At 40.5% G+C, this 19045-nt stretch overlaps 1 protein-coding gene and 1 long non-coding RNA gene across 3 annotated transcripts in view; one reads left to right on the forward strand and one right to left on the reverse strand.

Moving 5' to 3' along the window:
* Positions 1–19045, forward strand: part of LOC145714631 (uncharacterized) — a 102342-nt gene that overhangs the window by 13580 nt on the left and 69717 nt on the right. The window lies entirely within an intron of this gene.
* BEX4 (brain expressed X-linked 4) lies at positions 16231–17730 on the reverse strand. Of its 2 annotated transcripts, none has more exons than XM_081793017.1 (2): positions 17597–17730; positions 16231–16754 (listed from the first exon to the last, which is right to left on the reverse strand). In XM_081793017.1, exon 2 carries the CDS (start codon positions 16747–16749, stop codon positions 16393–16395), a length of 357 nt encoding a protein of 118 aa, XP_081649143.1. In that variant the 5' UTR covers positions 16750–16754; positions 17597–17730; the 3' UTR covers positions 16231–16392. The 2 variants fall into 2 exon arrangements, with proteins under 2 accessions (XP_081649143.1, XP_081649142.1); XM_081793016.1 differs by lacking the exon at positions 17597–17730 and adding an exon at positions 17105–17185.

Below are 19045 nucleotides of genomic sequence, written 5' to 3' on the forward strand. Positions count from 1 at the left end.
AACTGGCAAAATACAAGGGTAAAGAGAAAATTCTGAAAGCAGCTAGGGATAAACACGCTCTAACATATAAAGGAGAAACATAAGACTAGTGGAAGACCTATCTACTGAAACTTGGCAGGCCAGAAAGGAACGGCAGGAAATCTTCAATGTGATGAACAGAAAAAAAAATATGCAGCCAAGAATTCTTTATCCAACAAGTCTGTCATTCAGAATAGAAGGAGAGATAAAGGTCTTCCCAAACAAACAAAAACTGAAGGAATTCATCACCACTAAACCAGCCCTACAAGACATACTAAGGCGCATTCTGTGAGTGAAATGTTGGAAGGACCACAAAGTACCAGAGACATGACTACAAGCATGAAACCTACAGACATCACAATGACTCTAAACCCATGTCTTTCCATAATAACACTGAATGTAAATGGACTAAATGCCCCAACCAAAAGACATAGGATTTCAGAATGGATAAAAAAAACAAGACCCATCTATTTGCTGTCTACAATAGACTCAATTTAGATCTGAGGACACCTTCAGGTTGAAAGTGAGGGGATGGAGAACTAGCTATCATGCTACTGGAAGTCACAAGAAAGCTGGAGTAACCATACTTATATCAGGCAAACCAGACTTTAAGTTAAAGGCTGTACATAAAAAGAGATGAAGAAGGGCATCATATAACAATTACAGTGTCTATCCATCAAGAAGAGCTAACAATTATAAATGTCTATACACCAAATACGGAAGCCCCCAAATATATAAAACAATCACAAACATAAGCAACCATATTGATAAGAATGTGGTAATTGCAGGGGACGTTGATACCCACTTACAAAAATGGATAGATCATCTACACGAGGTCAATACAGAAACAAGGGCCCTGAATGATACATTGTTTCAGATGGACTTGACAGATGTACTTAGAACTCTGCATCCCAAAGCAACAGAATATACTTTCTTCTCGAGTGCACATGGAACATTCTCCAAGATAGATCACATACTGGGTCACAAAACAGCCCTTCATAAGTATACAAGAATTGAAATCATACCATGCATACTTTCAGACCACAATGCTATGAAGCTTGAAATCAACCACAGGAAAAAGTCTGGAAAACCTCCAAAAGCATGGAGGTTAAAGAACACCGCACTAAAGAACGAATCAGTCAAACAGACAATTAGAGAAGAAATTAAAAAATATATGGAAACAAATGAAAATGAAAATACAACAATCCAAACGCTTTGGGATGCAGCGAAGGCAGTCCTGAGAGGAAAATACATTGCAATCCAGGCCTATCTCAAGAAACAAGAAAAATCCCAAATAAAAATCTAAAGGCACACCTAAAGGAACTAGAAGCAGAACAGCAAAGACAGCCTAAATCCAGCAGAACAAGAGAAATAATAAAGATCAGAGCAGCAATAAACAATATAGAATCTAAAAAAAAAAAAAAAACCTGTAGAGCAGATCAACGAAACCAAGAGTTGGTTTTTTGAAAAAATAAACAAAATTGACAAACCTCTAGCCAGGCTTCTCAAAAAGAAAAGGGAGATGACCCAAATAGATAAAATCATGAATAAAAATGGAATTATTGCAACGAATCCCTCAGAGATACAAGCAATTATCATGGGAATACTATGAAAAATTATATGCCAACAATCTGGACAACCTGGAAGAAATGGACAAATTCCTAAACACCCACACACTTCCAAAACTCAATCAGGAAGAAATAGAAAGCTTGAACATACCCATAACCAGCGAAGAAATTGAATCAGTCATCAAATATCTCCCAACAAATAAGAGTCCAGGACCAGATGGCTTCCCAGGGGAGTTCTACCAGATGTTTAAAGCAGAGATAATACCTATCCTTCTCAAGCTATTCCAAGAAATAGAAAGGGAAGGAAAACTTCCAGACTCATTCTAGGAAGCCAGTATTACTTTGATTCCTAAACCAGACAGAGACCCAGTAAAAAAAAGAGAACTACAGGCCAATATCCCTGATGAATATGGACGCAAAAATTCTCAATAAGATACTAGCAAATCGAATTCAACAGCATATAGAAAGAATTATTCACCATGATCAAGTAGGATTCATTCCTGGGATGCAGGGCTGGTTCAACATTCGCAAATCAATCAATGTGATACATGACATTAATAAAAGAAAAGATAAGAACCATATGATCCTGTCAATCGATGCAGAAAAGGCCTTTGACAAAATTCAGCAACGTATCTTAATAAAAACCCTCGAGAAAGTCGGGCTAGAAGGAGCATACTTAAAGATCATAAAAGCCATTTATGAAAATCCCACAGCTAACATTATCCTCAATGGGGACAACCTGACAGCTTTTCCCCTGAGATCAGGAACACGACAGGGATGTCCACTCTCACCGCTGTTGTTTAACACTGGGTTGGAAATTCTAGCATCAGCAATCAGACAACAAAAGGAAATCAAAGGCATCAAAATTGGCAAAGATGAAGCCAAGCTTTCACTTTTTGCAGATGACATGATACTATACATGGAAAATCCGATAGACTCCACCAAAAGTCTGCTAGAACTGTTACATGAATTCACCTATGTCGCAGGATACAAAATCAATGTACAGAAATCAATTGCATTCTTATACAATAATAATGAAGCAACAGGAAGACAAATAAAGAAACTGATCCAATTCATAATTGCACCAAGAAGCATAAAATACCTAGGAATAAACCTGACCAAAGATGTAAAAGATCTGTATGGTGAAAACTATAGAGAGCTTATGAAGGAAATTGAAGAAGATACAAAGAAATGGAAAAACATTCCGTGCTCATGGATTGGAAGAATAAATATTGTTAAAATGTCAATACTACCCAAAGCTATCTACACATTCAATGCAATCCCATTCAATATTGCAGCAGCATTCTTCTCAAAGCTGGAACAAGCAATCCTAAAATTCATATGGAACCACAAAAAGCCCCAAAGAGCCAAAGTAATTTTGAAGAAGACCAAAGCAGGAGGCATCCCAATCCCAGACTTTAGCCTCTACTACAAAGTTGTAATCATCAAGACAGCATGGTATTGGCACAAAAATAGACACATAGACCAAAGGATTAGAATAAAAACCCCAGAACTAGACCCACAAAAGTATGGCCAACTAATCTTTGACAAAGGAAGAAAGAATATCCAATGGAAAAAAAGACAGTCTCTTCAACAAATGGTGCTGGGAGAACTGGACAGCAACATGCAGAAGAATGAAACTAGACCACTTTCTTACACCATTCACCAGAACAAACTCAAAATGGATAAAGGAACTGAATGTGAGACAGGAAACAATCAAAACCCTAGAGGAGAAAGCAGGAAAAAAACCTCTTTGACCTCAGCTGTAACAACTTCTTGCTTGACACATCCCCAAAGGCAAGGGGATTAAAAACAAAAATGAACTATTGGGACCTCATGAAGATACAAAGCTTCTGCACTGCAAAGGAAACAATCAAGAAAACTAAAAGGCAACCAACAGAATGGGAGAAGATATTTGCAAATGACACATCGGACAAAGGGCTAGTATCCAAAATCTATAAAGAGCTCACCAAACTCCACACCCAAAAAACAAATAATCCAGTGAAGAAATGGGCAGAAAACATGAATAGACACTTTTCTAAAGAAGACTTCCAGATGTCTAACAGGCACAAAAAAAGATGCTCAACGTCGCTTCTCATCAGGGAAATACAAATCAAATCCACACTCAGATACTACCTCACACCAGTCAGAGTGGCTAAAATGAACAAATCAGGAGACTATTAATGCTGGCGAAAATTTGGAGAAATGGAAACCCTCTTGCACTGTTGGTGGGAATGCAAACTGATGCAGCTGCTCTGGAAAACAGTGTGGAGGTTCTTCAAAAAATTAAAAATAGATCTATTCTAGACCTAGCAATAGCACTGCTAGGAATTTACCCAAAGGATACAGGTAGTGCTGATGCATAGGGGCACTTGTACCCCAATGTTTATAGCAGCACTTTCAACAATAGCCAATTCATGGAAAGAGCCTAAACGTCCATCAACTGATGAATGGATAAAGAAATTGTGGTTATATACACAATGGAATACTATGTGGCAATGAGAAAGAATTCAATATGGCCTTTTGCAGCAATGTGGATGGAACTGGAGAGTGTTTTGCTAAGTGAAATAAGTCATACAGGAAAGACAGATACCATATGTTTTCACTCTTATGTGGATCCTGAGAAACTTAACATAAGACCATGGGGGAGGTGAAGGAAAAAAAAAAAGTTAGAGAGGAAGGGAGCCGAAACATAAGAGACTCTTAAAAACTGAGATCAGAGGCGCCTGTGTGGCTCAGTCGGTTGAGCGTCCGACTTTGGCTCAGGTCATGATCTCACAGTTTTGTGGGTTGGAGCCCGCATCAGACTCTGTGTTGGCTGCTTGCTCAGAGCCTGGAGCCTGCTTCAGATTCTGTGTCGCCTTCTCTCTCTGCCCCTCCCCCGCTCACACTTTGTCTCACTCTGTTTCTCAAAAATAAATAAATGTAAAAAAAATAAAAAAAAAAAACCTGAGAACAAACTGAGGGTTGATGGGGGGGTCAGAGGGAGGAGAGGGTGGGTGATGGGTATTGAGGAGGGCACCTTTTGGGATGAGCACTGGGTGTTATATGGAAACCAATTTGACAATAAATTTCATATTTAAAAAATAAATTAATTAATTAACTTAAAAAATAAATCTTAATTGAAAAGGAAAAAAAGTTCTTGCAGGCTTAAAAATAGATCATTGACTGATTCTAAAACTTATATGAAAATTTAGGGGACCTAGAATATTGAAAGCAATTTTAACAGAGAAGAACAACGTTGCAGGACTTTCCCTACCTAATTTCAAGACTTACTATAAGGCTACAGCAATCAAGACAATTTGATATTGGTGAAAAGATAGACATAGTCATTAGTAAAGCAGAATAGAAAGTACAAAAATACAGCTACATATGTATAAGTACTTGATTTTTGACAAAGATAAAAAGGCTATAGGATAGAGAAAGGAAAGTCTTCTCAACAAATGGTGTTGTATTAGTCAGATATCAATATGGGAAAAATGAACACTAAGGTTTACTTCGTATTCACACAAAAATTAACTTAAGATGGTTCATAAAACAAAATGAAAAGCCTAAAAAATATAAAACTATGGGAGTAAAATAGAGGAGAAAGTCTTTATAACCTTGGATTAAGCAGCACATTATTTAAATAGAACACAATTGTAAAAGGAAAAATTGATTAAATGGACATCATAAAAATTTAAAACCTTTGGTCTTTGAAAGAAACAATTAAGTAAATGAAAAGGCAAGCCAAGGGGGTCCGGAAGATGGCGGCTTAGGAGGACGCGGGGCTCACAGCGCGTCCTGCCAATCACTTAGATTCCACCTACACCTGCCTAAAGAACCCAGAAAACCGCCAGAGGATTAGCAGAAGGGAGTCTCCGGAGTCAAGCGCAGACTAGAGGCCCACGGAAGAGGGTAGGAAGGGCGGCGAGGCGGTGCGCACTCCACGGACTGGCGGGAGGGAGCCGGGGCGGAGGGGCGGCTTGCCGCCAAGCAGAGCCCCCGAGTCTGGCTGGCAAAAGCGGAGGGGCCGGACAGACTGTGTTCCGACAGCAAGCGCGACTTACCGTCTGGGAGGTCATAAGTTAACAGCTCTGCTCGGAAAGCGGGAAGGCTGGAGGACAAAGGGAGGGAGAGCTGCTGAGCCCCCAGACGGCAGAGCTCAGCTTGGCGGGGAACAAAGGCGCCAGCGCCATCTCCCCCGCCCATCCCCCAGCCAAAATCCCAAAGGGAACCAGTTCCTGCCAGGGAACTTGCTCGCTCCGCGCAAACACCCAACTCTGTGCTTCTGCGGAGCCAAACCTCCGGCAGCGGATCTGACTCCCTCCCGCTGCCACAGGGCTCCTCCTGAAGTGGATCACCTAAGGAGAAGCGAGCTAAGCCTGCCCCTCCACCCCCCGTGCACCTTGCCTACCCACCCCAGCTAATACGCCAGATCCCCAGCAACACAAGCCTGGCAGTGTGCAAGTAGCCCAGACGGGACACGCCACCCCACAGTGAATCCCGCCCCTAGGAGAGGGGAAGAGAAGGCACACACCAGTCTGACTGTGGCCCCAGCAGTGGGCTGGGGGCAGACATCGGGTCGGACTGCGGCCCCGCCCACTAACTCCAGTTATACACCACAGCACAGGGGAAGTGCACTGCAGGTCCTCACCACACAAGGGACTCTCCAAAATGACCAAACGGAAGAATTCCCCTCAGAAGAATCTCCAGGAAATAACAACAGCTAATGAACTGATCAAAAAGGATTTAAATAATATAACAGAAAGTGAATTTAGAATAATAGTCATAAAATTAATCGCTGGGCTTGAAAACAGTATACAGGACAGCAGAGAATCTCTTGCCACAAAGATCGAGGGACTAAGGAACAGTCACGAGGAGTTGAAAAACGCTTTAAACGAAATGCAAAACAAAATGGAATCCACGATGGCTCGGCTTGAAGAGGCAGAGGAGAGAATAGGTGAACTAGAAGATAAAGTTATGGAGAAAGAGGAAGCTGAAAGAAAGAGAGATAAAAAAATCCAGGAGTATGAGGGGAAAATTAGAGAACTAAGTGATACACTAAAAAAAAATAATATACGCATAATTGGTATCCCAGAGGAGGAAGAGAGAGGGAAAGGTGCTGAAGGGGTACTTGAACAAATTATAGCTGAGAACTTCCCTGAACTGCGGAAGGAAAAAGGCATTGAAATCCAAGAAGCACAGAGAACTCCCTTCAGACGTAACTTGAATCGATCTTCTGCACGACATATCATAGTGAAACTGGCAAAATACAAGGATAAAGAGAAAATTCTGAAAGCAGCAAGGGATAAACGTGCCCTCACATATAAAGGGAGACCTATAAGACTCGTGACTGATCTCTCCTTTGAAACTTGGCAGGCCAGAAAGGCTTGGCACGATATCTACAGTGTGCTAAACAGAAAAAATATGCAGCCGAGAATCCTTTATCCAGCAAGTATGTCATTTAGAATAGAAGGAGAGATAAAGGTCTTCCCAAACAAACAAAAACTGAAGGAATTTGTCACCACGAAACCAGCCCTACAAGAGATCCTAAGGGGGATCCTGTGAGACAAAGTACCAGAGACATCACTACAAGCATAAAACATACAGACATCACAATGACTCTAAACCCATATCTTTCTATAATAACACAGAATGTAAATGGATTAAATGCGCCAACTAAAAGACATAGGGTATCAGAATGGATAAAAAAACAAGACCCATCTATTTGCTGTCTACAAGAGACTCATTTTAGACGTGAGGACACCTTTAGATTGAGAGTGAGGGGATGGAGAACTATCTATCATGCTCCTGGAAGCCAAAAGAAAGCTGGAGTAGCCAAACTTATATCAGACAAACTAGACTTTAAATTAAAGGCTGTAACAAGAGATGAAGAAGGGCATTATATAATAATCACAGGGTCTATCCACCAGGAAGAGCTAACTATTATAAATGTCTATGCGCCAAATACCCGAGCCCCCAGATATATAAAGCAATTACTCATAAACATAAGCAACCTTATTGATAAGAATGTGGTCATTGCAGGGGACTTTAACACCCCACTTACAGAAATGGATAGATCATCTAGACACACAGTCAATAAAGAAACAAGGGCCCTGAATGATACATTGGATCAGATGGACTTGACAGATATATTTAGAACTCTGCATCCCAAAGCAACAGAATATACTTTCTTCTCGAGTGCACATGGAACATTCTCCAAGATAGATCATATACTGGGTCACAAAACAGCCCTTCATAAGTTTACAAGAATTGAAATTATACCATGCATACTTTCAGACCACAATGCTATGAAGCTTGAAATCAACCACAGGAAAAAGTCTGGAAAACCTCCAAAAGCATGGAGGTTAAAGAACACCCTACTAACGAATGAGTGGGTCAGCCAGGCAATTAGAGAAGAAATTAAAATATACATGGAAACAAACGAAAATGAAAATACAACAATCCAAACGCTTTGGGATGCAGCAAAGGCAGTCCTGAGAGGAAAATACATTGCAATCCAGGCCTATCTCAAGAAAGAAGAAAAATCCCAAATACAAAATCTAACAGCACACCTAAAGGAAATAGAAGCAGAACAGCAAAGGCAGCCTAAACACAGCAGAAGAAGAGAAATAATAAAGATCAGAGCAGAAATAAACAATATAGAATCTAAAAAAACTGTAGAGCAGATCAACGAAACCAAGAGTTGGTTTTTTGAAAAAATAAACAAAATTGACAAACCTCTAGCCAGGCTTCTCAAAAAGAAAAGGGAGATGACCCAAATAGATAAAATCATGAATGAAAATGGAATGATTACAACCAATCCCTCAGAGATACAAACAATTATCAGGGAATACTATGAAAAATTATATGCCAGCAAATTGGACAACCTGGAAGAAATGGACAAATTTCTAAACACCCACACTCTTCCAAAACTCAATCAGGAGGAAACAGAAAGCTTGAACAGACCCATAACCAGCGAAGAAATTGAATCGGTTATCAAATATCTCCCAACAAATAAGAGTCCAGGACCAGATGGCTTCCCAGGGGAGTTCTACCAGACATTTAAAGCAGAGATAATACCTTTCCTTCTCAAGCTATTCCAAGAAATAGAAAGGGAAGGAAAACTTCCAGACTCATTCTAGGAAGCCAGTATTCCTTTGATTCCTAAACCAGACAGAGACCCAGTAAAAAAAGAGAACTACAGGCCAATATCCCTGATGAATATGGATGCAAAAATTCTTAATAAGATACTAGCAAATCGAATTCAACAGCATATAAAAAGAATTATTCACCATGATCAAGTGGGATTCATTCCTGGGATGCAGGACTGGTTCAACATTCGCAAATCGATCAACGTGATACATCACATTAACAAAAAAAAAGAGAAGAACCATATGATCCTGTCAATCGATGCAGAAAAGGCCTTTGACAAAATCCAGCACCCTTTCTTAATAAAAACCCTTGAGAAAGTCGGGATAGAAGGAACATACTTAAAGATCATAAAGGCCATTTATGAAAAGCCCACAGCTAACATCATCCTCAACGGGGAAAAACTGAGAGCTTTTTCCCTGAGATCAGGAACACGACAGGGATGCCCACTGTCACCGCTGTTGTTTAATATAGTGCTGGAAGTTCTAGCATCAGCAATCAGACAGCAAAAGGAAATCAAAGGCATCAAAATTGGCAAAGATGAAGTCAAGCTTTCGCTTTTTGCAGATGACATGATATTATACATGGAAAATCCGATAGACTCCACCAAAAGTCTGCTAGAACTGATACATGAATTCAGCAAAGTTGCAGGATACAAAATCAATGTGCAGAAATCAGTTGCATTCTTATACACTAACAATGAAGCAACAGAAAGACAAATGAAGAAACTGATCCCATTCACAATTGCACCAAGAAGCATAAAATACCTAGGAATAAATCTAACCAAAGATGTAAAAGATCTGTATGCTGAAAACTATAGAAAGCTTATGCAGGTAATTGAAGAAGATATAAAGAAATGGAAAGACATTCCCTGCCCATGGATTGGAAGAATAAATATTGTCAAAATGTCAATACTACCCAAAGCTATCTACACATTCAATGCAATCCCAATCAAAATTGCACCAGCATTCTTCTCGAAACTAGAACAAGCAATCCTAAAATTCATATGGAACCACAAAAGGCCCCGAATAGCCAAAGTAATTTTGAAGAAGAAGACCAAAGCAGGAGGCATCACAATCCCAGACTTTAGCCTCTACTACAAAGCTGTCATCATCAAGTCAGCATGGTATTGGCATAAAAACAGACACATAGACCAATGGAATAGAATAGAAACCCCAGAACTAGACCCACAAACGTATGGCCAACTCATCTTTGACAAAGCAGGAAAGAACATCCAATGGAAAAAAGACAGTCTCTTTAACAAATGGTGCTGGGAGAACGGGACAGCAACATGCAGAAGGTTGAAACTAGACCACTTTCTCACACCATTCACAAAAATAAACTCAAAATGGATAAAGGACCTGAATGTGAGACAGGAAACCATCAAAACCTTAGAGGAGAAAGCAGGAAAAGACCTCTCTGACCTCAGCCGTAGCAATCTCTTACTCGGCACATCCCCAAAGGCAAGGGAATTAAAAGCAAAAGGGACCTTATGAAGATAAAAAGCTTCTGCACAGCAAAGGAAACAACCAACAAAACTAAAAGGCAACCAACGGAATGGGAAAAGATATTTGCAAATGACACATCGGACAAAGGGCTAGTATCCAAAATCTATAAAGAGCTCATCAAACTCCACACCCGAAAAACAAATAACCCAGTGAAGAAATGGGCAGAAAACATGAATAGACACTTCTCTAAAGAAGACATCCGGATGGCCAACAGGCACATGAAAAGATGTTCAACGTCGCTCCTTATCAGGGAAATACAAATCAAAACCACACTCAGATATCACCTCACGCCAGTCAGAGTGGCCAAAATGAAGAAATCAGGAGACTATAGATGCTGGAGAGGATGTGGAGAAACAGGAACCCTCTTGCACTGTTGGTGGGAATGCAAATTGGTGCAGCCGCTCTGGAAAGCAGTGTGGAGGTTCCTCAGAAAATTAAAAATAGACCTACCCTATGACCCAGCAATAGCACTGCTAGGAATTTATCCAAGGGATACAGGAGTACTGATGCATAGGGGCACTTGTACCCCAATGTTTGTAGCGGCACTCTCAACAATAGCCAAATTATGGAAAGAGCCTAAATGTCCATCAACTGATGAATGGATAAAGAAATTGTGGTTTATATACACAATGGAATACTACGTGGCAATGAGAAAAAATGAAATATGGCCTTTTGTAGCAACATGGATGGAACTGGAGAGTGTGATGCTAAGTGAAATAAGCCATACAGGAAAGACAGATACCATATGGTTTCACTCTTATGTGGATCCTGAGAAACATAACAGAAACCCATGGGGGAGGGGAAGGAAAAAAAAAAAAAAAAGAGGTTAGAGTGGGAGAGAGCCAAAGCATAAGAGACTGTTAAAAACTGAGAACAAACTGAGGGTTGATGGGGGGTGGGAGGGAGGGCAGGGTGGGAGGGAGGGCAGGGTGGGTGATGGGTATTGAGGAGGGCACCTTTTGGGATGAGCACTGGGTGTTGTATGGAAACCAATTTGACAGTAAATTTCATATATTAAAAAATAAAAAAATAAATAAATAAAAATTTTAAAAAAAAACTGTTTTGAAAGTTCAAAAAAAAAAAAAAAAAAAGAAAAGGCAAGCCAAGACTGAGAGAAAAATTTACAACATATATATCAGAGAAACTGAATACAGAATTTATAAAGAAATCTTGCAATTCAGCAGTAAGAGAATGGACAACCAAATTTAAAAATTAGCAAAATATTTGAACAATATTTTTTCACAAAAAAAGCTAGATGAATGACTAATGAGTACACGAAAAGATGCTGAACATCACTAGTCATCAGAGAAATAAAAATTAAAGCTATAAGATACTATACACCCTTTAGAATGGTTAAAATTTCCAACAAAGACATGAAAATATGCTCAACATCTCTCATCATCAGGGAAATACAAATCAAAACCACAATGAGATATCACCTAACACCCATCAGAATGGCTAAAATCAAAACACAAGAAAGAACAGGTGGTGGTAAGGACATGGAGAAAGAGGAAACTGCACTGCCAGTGGGAATGCAAACTGGTGCAGCCACTCTGTAAAATAGTTATGGAAGCTCCTCCAAAATTTAAAAATAGAACTACTTTGTGAGCCAGCTATTACAGTACTAGGTATTTACCCAAAGAATACAAACGTACTGTTCAAAGGGATACATGCACCCCAATGTGTATATCACCATTATCTACAAAAGCCAAACTATGGAAAGAGTCCAAATGTGCATCAAGTGATAAATGGATAAAGAAGAAGTGGTATATATGTACAATGGAATATTACTCAGTCATAAAAAAGAATGAAACCTTGCCATTTGAAACAATGTGCATGGAGCTAGAGAGTATTATGCTAAGGAAATCAAGTCAGTCAGAGAAAGGCAAATACCATATGACTTCACTCATATGTGGAATTTAAGAAAGAAAACAAACGAGCAAAAGTAAAGAAAAGAGAGAGAGAGGCAAACCAAGAAAGAGACTCTTAACTATAGAGAACAAACTGATAGTTACCAGAGGGGAGAGAGGTGGTGGGATGGGTTAAATAGGTGATGGGGATTACGGAGTGCACTTGTTGTGATGAGTACCTGGTGTTGTATGGAAATGTTCAGTCACTATATTGTACAGCTTGAAACTAATATTACGCTGTATGTTAACTACCTGGAATATAAATAAAAACTTTTAAAAATTAAAAGTATTAACAAAAAAACCCTAACCACACTGAGTAATGATAAGGATGAGGAAAGTTGGCACTCTAATACTCTACTCATGGGAATGTAAAATGGTGAAACCACCTTGGAAAACAGTTTGGTAATTTCTTTCTTAAAAATTAAACTTACAACTTCTATATAATGTTGCCATTTCATTCCTAGGTGTATACCCAAGAAAAATGAAAACACGTTTACAGAAAAATCTGTGCATGCATATTCATATCAGCTTTATTTGTAACAGCCAACAACTAGACATTATCTAAGTGCCCATCAACAGATGAAGGGATAAACATTCACCATATCATGAAATATCACTCAGCAGTAGAAAAGAATATGTTATTATTGCATGCAAAATCATTATATTGAATAAATGAGGTCAGACAAAAAAAAAAGTATATGCTCTGTGATTAACTTTATATAAAAAATACTGCAAAAATCAAAATATAGTGACAGAAAGCAGACCAGAGTTTGCTTGAGGATGGAGGTGGAAGTGGGGGTAGACTACAAATGGGAAGAAAAAGACTTTTGGAGGTGATGTAAGTGCTTGCTATTTTCATTGTGGTTATGGTTTCATAGGCTTACATATATGTAACACAGATCAAATTGCATATTTAGGTACTTTCTGAACTTTAGTTATACCTTAATAAAGCTAACATAATTACTTACATGTAGATACAGACTGAAAAGAGTAGAAGTGATAACTTGTTTTGTGTTTTCTTCTCGTGATATTTCGTTTGTTTTTACTTTTTTTTCGTTATAAGTTCAATTTTTTCCTTGCTAGCCTCTTTAAAGCCTCCCTCAATGATATCTCAATTTTCTGTAATTTGAAGGTGACAGCATATGCTTCTGAAAGGCTCTACTCAGAGATATCTCCTTTTCCTTTTTAATTACTTAGCTTCTATCCTAAGCCCTGTTTCAAAATCTATAAAAATATACACATGTTCCTTAAGAAACTAAACATGAATATATAAATGACTGATAGGGATGAATGCCTTAGTCCTTTTTGTTGTTCCCAGTTGATTCACTTTTCTTTGGTTTTCATATTTCTTTCATTTTCTTACTGGCCTCTTTAGGGACATTCCCCAATGATATATTTCAATCATCACCTTAAAAAGTCAGAATGTACTGCCCACCAAGATTGACCCTCCCATGGGATGTATAAGTTAATGGAAGTGTTCACTACAGCTACTCAGTGCTCCTTCAATTGCCTTGTTACTCAGTAAATTTTACTTTTTCTCCTGGCTTTTATTTTTTTCCAGGAAGTTCTGTTCTCACTCTTTCACCCTTGCTGAAACACTCAGGAAAGTGTACTTCCTTGTTTATCTTCAATCATGCTCTGATTATGATCTCTGAACTTTGCTGCTTCTAGAAAGTTCTATGCTCATACTACCTTGGGGGTGGGCTCCTGGATGGCTCAGTCAGTTAAGTGTCTGATTTCAGCTCAGGTCACCATCTCATGGTTCATGAGTTCGAGCCCTGCGTTGGGCTCTGTAATGACAGCTCAGAGCCTGGACCCTGCTTTGGATTCTGTGTCTCCCTCTCTCTCTGCTCCTCCCCTGCTCACACTCTCTCTCTCTCAAAAATAAATAAACATTAAAAAAAAAGAAATACATTTTTAAGGCTACAATATTTCCTACAAGTAAAACTAAAACTAGTTTCTTAAAATAATTTTTTAAAGTTTATTTATTTATTTTGAGGGGGGAGGGGCAGAGAGAGAGCACAAGAGAATCCCAAACAGGCCCCACACTGTCATCACAGAGCCTGATGCAGAGCTGGATCCCACAAACCATGAAATCATGACCCGAGCTGAAATCAAGAGTCAGATGCTTAACCAACTGGGCTACTCATGTGGCTCTCAAAAATAATTCTTTTTTTTAAAGTTTATTTATGTATTTTGAATGAGAGAGACAGAGAGAGAGAGAGCAAGTGGAAGAGGGCCAGAGAGAGAGGGAGAGAGAGATAATACCAAGCATGCTCCACACTGCTAGCACAGAGGCTAATGTGGGGCTTGAACCCACAAACCATGAGATCATGACCTGAGTTGAAGTCGGATACTAAACCGACTGAGCCATCCAGACACCCCCTCAAAAAAATTATTAATGCTACTGGATGATGGACTATGATGTTTTTTGTTCTTTTTTTAAAAAAAAATTTAAGTTTATTTAGTTTGAGAGAGAGAAAGGGAGCACAAGCAAGCAGGGGAGGGGTAGAGAGAGAGGGAGGGGCAGATAGAGAGGGAGAGAAACCCAGGCAGGCTCTACGATGTCAGCCTGCAGCTCAACACAGGGCTTGGTCTCAAAAAACGTGAGATCACGACCTAAGCCGAAATCAAATCTGATGCTTAAATGACTGAGTCACTTAGGCACTCCCTAATTTGTTTTTTAAAATTGATTGTTGTGAGCCACAAAACTGATTTCAATAGCCATAATGGATGGCTATTATTACCGTGAAGAAGACTGGGTTGTCAGGTCTTTAAAATTTTTCTCTTCTTTCATAAAATTTAAAGCATCTACATTGAAAATATACAAAAATATTAAAGATACCCTCAATCTCACTGAGTCTCCCTGAGACCCTCCTTAGCTTGTTACCAGTTACAAAAGTTAAATATTCTGTATCTCCATATAACAGTCTTAGAGAAAATGGCCCAAGCCAGTTATATAGCAGGGGGTAGCCTTGGTTCTGAACATCTCTGAACACCAGTACCCTCATCTGCCATTATCCCTACCACTCTTATACCATTCTATTTTAAGGCCCTGTACTTTTCCTTTTTAATGTTTTTGTCCATCAAATTCAGGTGATATTCATCCTGTTATTTTACTTTATTTTTCACACTTAATAATACAGCACACACATATGTACTTAGATATATACATATATATGTATGTATATATATATGTATATGTGTGTATATGTGTGTGTGTGTGTGTGTGTATATATATATATATATATATATATATATATATATGGCCTCAGTGTACATTAGATTTAACAGGAAAGTGTGTTAAAAAAAATGAAGATTCTGGGGGCGCCTGGGTGGCTCAGTCAATTAAGTGTCAGATTCTTGATTTTGGCTCAGGTCAAGATCTCATGGTTTGTGAGATCTAGCCCTGCATCAAGCTCAGCACTGACAGCATGGAACCTGCTTAAGATTCTCTTTCTCCCTCTCTGCCCTCCCCTGCTCACACACTTACATGGTCTCTCTCTCAAAATAAATAAAACTCAAAAACAAATGGAGATTGTGGCATGCCCACCTGTGAGTCTGGAGAATAGCAGCCAGATGTTCTACATTAAAAAGCTTAAAAATCTCCCCTGGGATGCCTGGGTGGCTCAGTCGGTTGAGCATCCAACTTCGGCTCAGGTCACATGATCTCAGTTTGTGAGTTCCAGCCCCGCATTGGGCTTTGGATCTTCTGTCCCCCTCTCTCTCTGCCCCTCCCCCACTCTCTCTCCTTCTCAAAAATAAATAAATAAATAAATAAATAAATAAATAAAATATTAAAAAAGTGCTCCCCTCCCCAGGTGTTTTTATGCAGGTGGTGGACTCACTCTGAAAAACAGTAGGGCATACATTCTTAAAATAATATCAGATGTTATGAATATGGTCCTTCCTTACTCATTGGATGGTAACAACAACAACAAAAAGTCAAAGACAGTTGTGGTTTTGAGTCTAGGCAGCTAGGTGAGGACAGATAGTAGCAAAAAATAAAGACGAGGGTGAAAAAGGAAGATTGCTTTTTAAACTGATTTATTCATTCATATTATGAAAAGAATAGTGTTTCCTAAACCTGGGTGAAACTGCCCTACTGGACAGAAAGTTTTACACTGAGACAAAACAATATTTAATTACAAACTGCTAAGTGGAAACCAACAGGTTTACCTAAAAAGTAAATCACAAAACTACAAGCTTGTAGAGCAGAGGCCACATTATTAGCCGCAGGGAAAACCTTAGAATTCAAGGTATAAGGCAAAAGTCATAATGATTTTCAGGTTCAGGAGTTTGGAAGTGCTTATGATGCCTCATTTGCTGGTCCTTAGTTTTTCTCCTGATTTCCATCATCTGCCCTATGAACTTTTCCACATCATCTCCCACTTCATTATGATCAATATGCCTGTTGGGTATGGCCCATCGAAAATTAGAGACAAGTCGTCTCATTCGCCCCAGCCTGACATTTCGTCCATGCTTCTGGCCTTCACCTCCTCTCGAATTGTGCGCTTCCTCACCATTCTGTGGAAGGCCTTGTTCTCCATTTTCCTGCTGGGCATTTTCCATGTTGAGATTTTTCACCGTTTGTTTCTCTTTGGACGCCATTGCTCCTAGGAGATAAGAGACCAGAAAAAGGACTATTTTCTTGGGATGAGCAGCACCGAGGACAGAGGCCCTTACTATTCCTGTTCCAAAATTCAGAGCCTTGGATACCAAAGGCTTTTTAAAATTTTACTTTCCCACCATAGAGGCTCCCTACGGCTTTGGGGCAGGTCCCCAGTCTGAGCCTTACCCCCTCCCGGTCGCTCCTCTCCCAAAGCCCACCATTCTCCCAGCCGATCCGTCTCCACGCCTCTGCAGGCACCAAGATGGAGAGGGGCTGATTGGTGGGAGGAATTTGGAGTCTCAGGGCTTTCCACACGTTACCCCCACCCGCCTCCCCACTGTCCCCCGCAACGACCTGGGCCTATCCTTGCAGTCTCCTCCTCCCGATTCTCGCCCCCAGTGAGCCGCCAGGACACCTACACCCGCACACCTGCAGAGGGCAGGGGTGGGGGAGCGGGGACTGCTGCAACTCAGTGCTCGGCGCCAACCCGACGCCACCCAGCCTCTCCTGGGCTCCCCGAGACCCTACGGCCGTCCCACCCCTACCCCCACTCCCACCCCCGGACGCCCCATCCCCCGCGCTGACTACCATTTTCTACACCAAGAAGGACGGGGGCGGGGCCTGAGTGCGAGAGGCAGGTGTTTGAGAAGGGTCATCGCCTCATGGCGGTCCAACCCTCCGCCCTACCATTTTCTGCGGCCAAATGCGGGCCACAGCTTGGCGTGAGGGCTGTGGTTCTTTCCCAGTTCCGCCCCCGGGCAGCTGGGACCCGAGGAGGCCTCCGCGGGCCGCGTGGGCTCTCGCACACCGGCCCAGGGGACTCTCCCCCTCCTCCGGGTCCCTTACCTGCTCCCCCTCCAACTCCTACTCTTTGGGGCTTCCCCTGGCCCCCACGCTCTCAGGGCCACGAAGAGCAGGTACCGAGAAGGGAGAGAGCGCCGGCCCAGTTTGACGCTAGAGCTAGGCGCTCGAGTCACCATTGGTGGGTCATTTGAGGCCTTCGTCACCGCGAGCGGCACCGCCCCCATCCCGTGCCCGCTGCTTCCCGCGAGGTGGTGCAGAACTGGTTGGCCTGCGCACCTCCTCTCTGCTGCATCGTCCTTCTGAGCAGACCAGGCTGGGCTCTGTGACTCTCCCCTCTTTGTATATTCCTTGGCTTTTCTCTGCCTGCCGGGGAAGGGCAGTATCTTCTTAGGGGCCTGTTGGCCATTTCCTGTCCTCCTCTGGGAACTTGCTTCTTCCTCTCCTTTGCTCCCAGGATACATCCCTCCAAGAACATCTATGAGCAAGATGTCGCACCTACCCTGCTCCCAGCCTGTGGTCCTCCTTGCTACCAATGCCCACCATTTTCTCTATACCAAAATGTTGGGGGTGGGGGTCAGGAAAGGAGATGTTATTTTTTCTAATTCTTCTTTATACTCTTTTGCTCCCTTTTCGACTAGAATGTCATTCTCTTTATAGTTTACCTTAACTTTATTCTAACTTTTGTTATGAAAAAATTTAAAACATATGCAAAAATAAAATACTAGAATGAAAGCCACTGTACTCATCACATAGCTCCAACGGTTAACTCATTGCCAATATTACTTCATGTGTATCCTTACCCACTTCCTACTCTTAGAAATTATTTTTGAAGCAAATGTCGGTCATAATATCATTTTGTGCATAAGTATTTCAAAGTACATGTCTATAAGGACTCTCATATGTATTTACGTATTTATATAATTTATGTATAACATATCATATGTATATTTATACCACAATACCATTTTCCCACCTAACAATGAATAATTCCTGAATACTGTTTTATGTCCAATCCGTGTTCAAGTTTTCAATTCTGTTATAGTTTTTTAACAGTTTGTTTGGACTAGGGTCCAAATAAGACTGAATGCTGCTTTCGAGATACTCTTTTTGTCTTTGGCTTTGACAGTTTGACTATATTGTGTCTTGGTAAGTGTATTCTGTAAGTGCATCTCTGATATTGAACCTTTTAATTGAATTTTTAATTTCAGCTACTGTAATTTTCAGCTCCAGAATTTTTGTTGGTTCCTTTTAATAATTTCTTCCTGTTTATTCATGTTCCCCATTTGACAAGACATTAATTTCCTGGTTTATTGTAGTTCTTTTTCTGTGGTTTCCTTTAGCTCTTTGAGCATATTAAATTCAGTTGACTTAAAGCCTTTCCCTAGTAAGTCCGGCTTCCTCAGAGTCAGTTTTTACTAATTTCATTTTTGTTGTGAATAAGCCATACTTTCTTTGCACATTTCATATTTTTCTGTTGTTGCTGAAACTCGA

The sequence above is a fragment of the Panthera onca genome, chromosome X, assembly GCF_046562875.1.
Source record: "Panthera onca isolate mPanOnc1 chromosome X, mPanOnc1 haplotype 2, whole genome shotgun sequence".
Taxonomy (NCBI): domain Eukaryota; kingdom Metazoa; phylum Chordata; class Mammalia; order Carnivora; family Felidae; genus Panthera; species Panthera onca.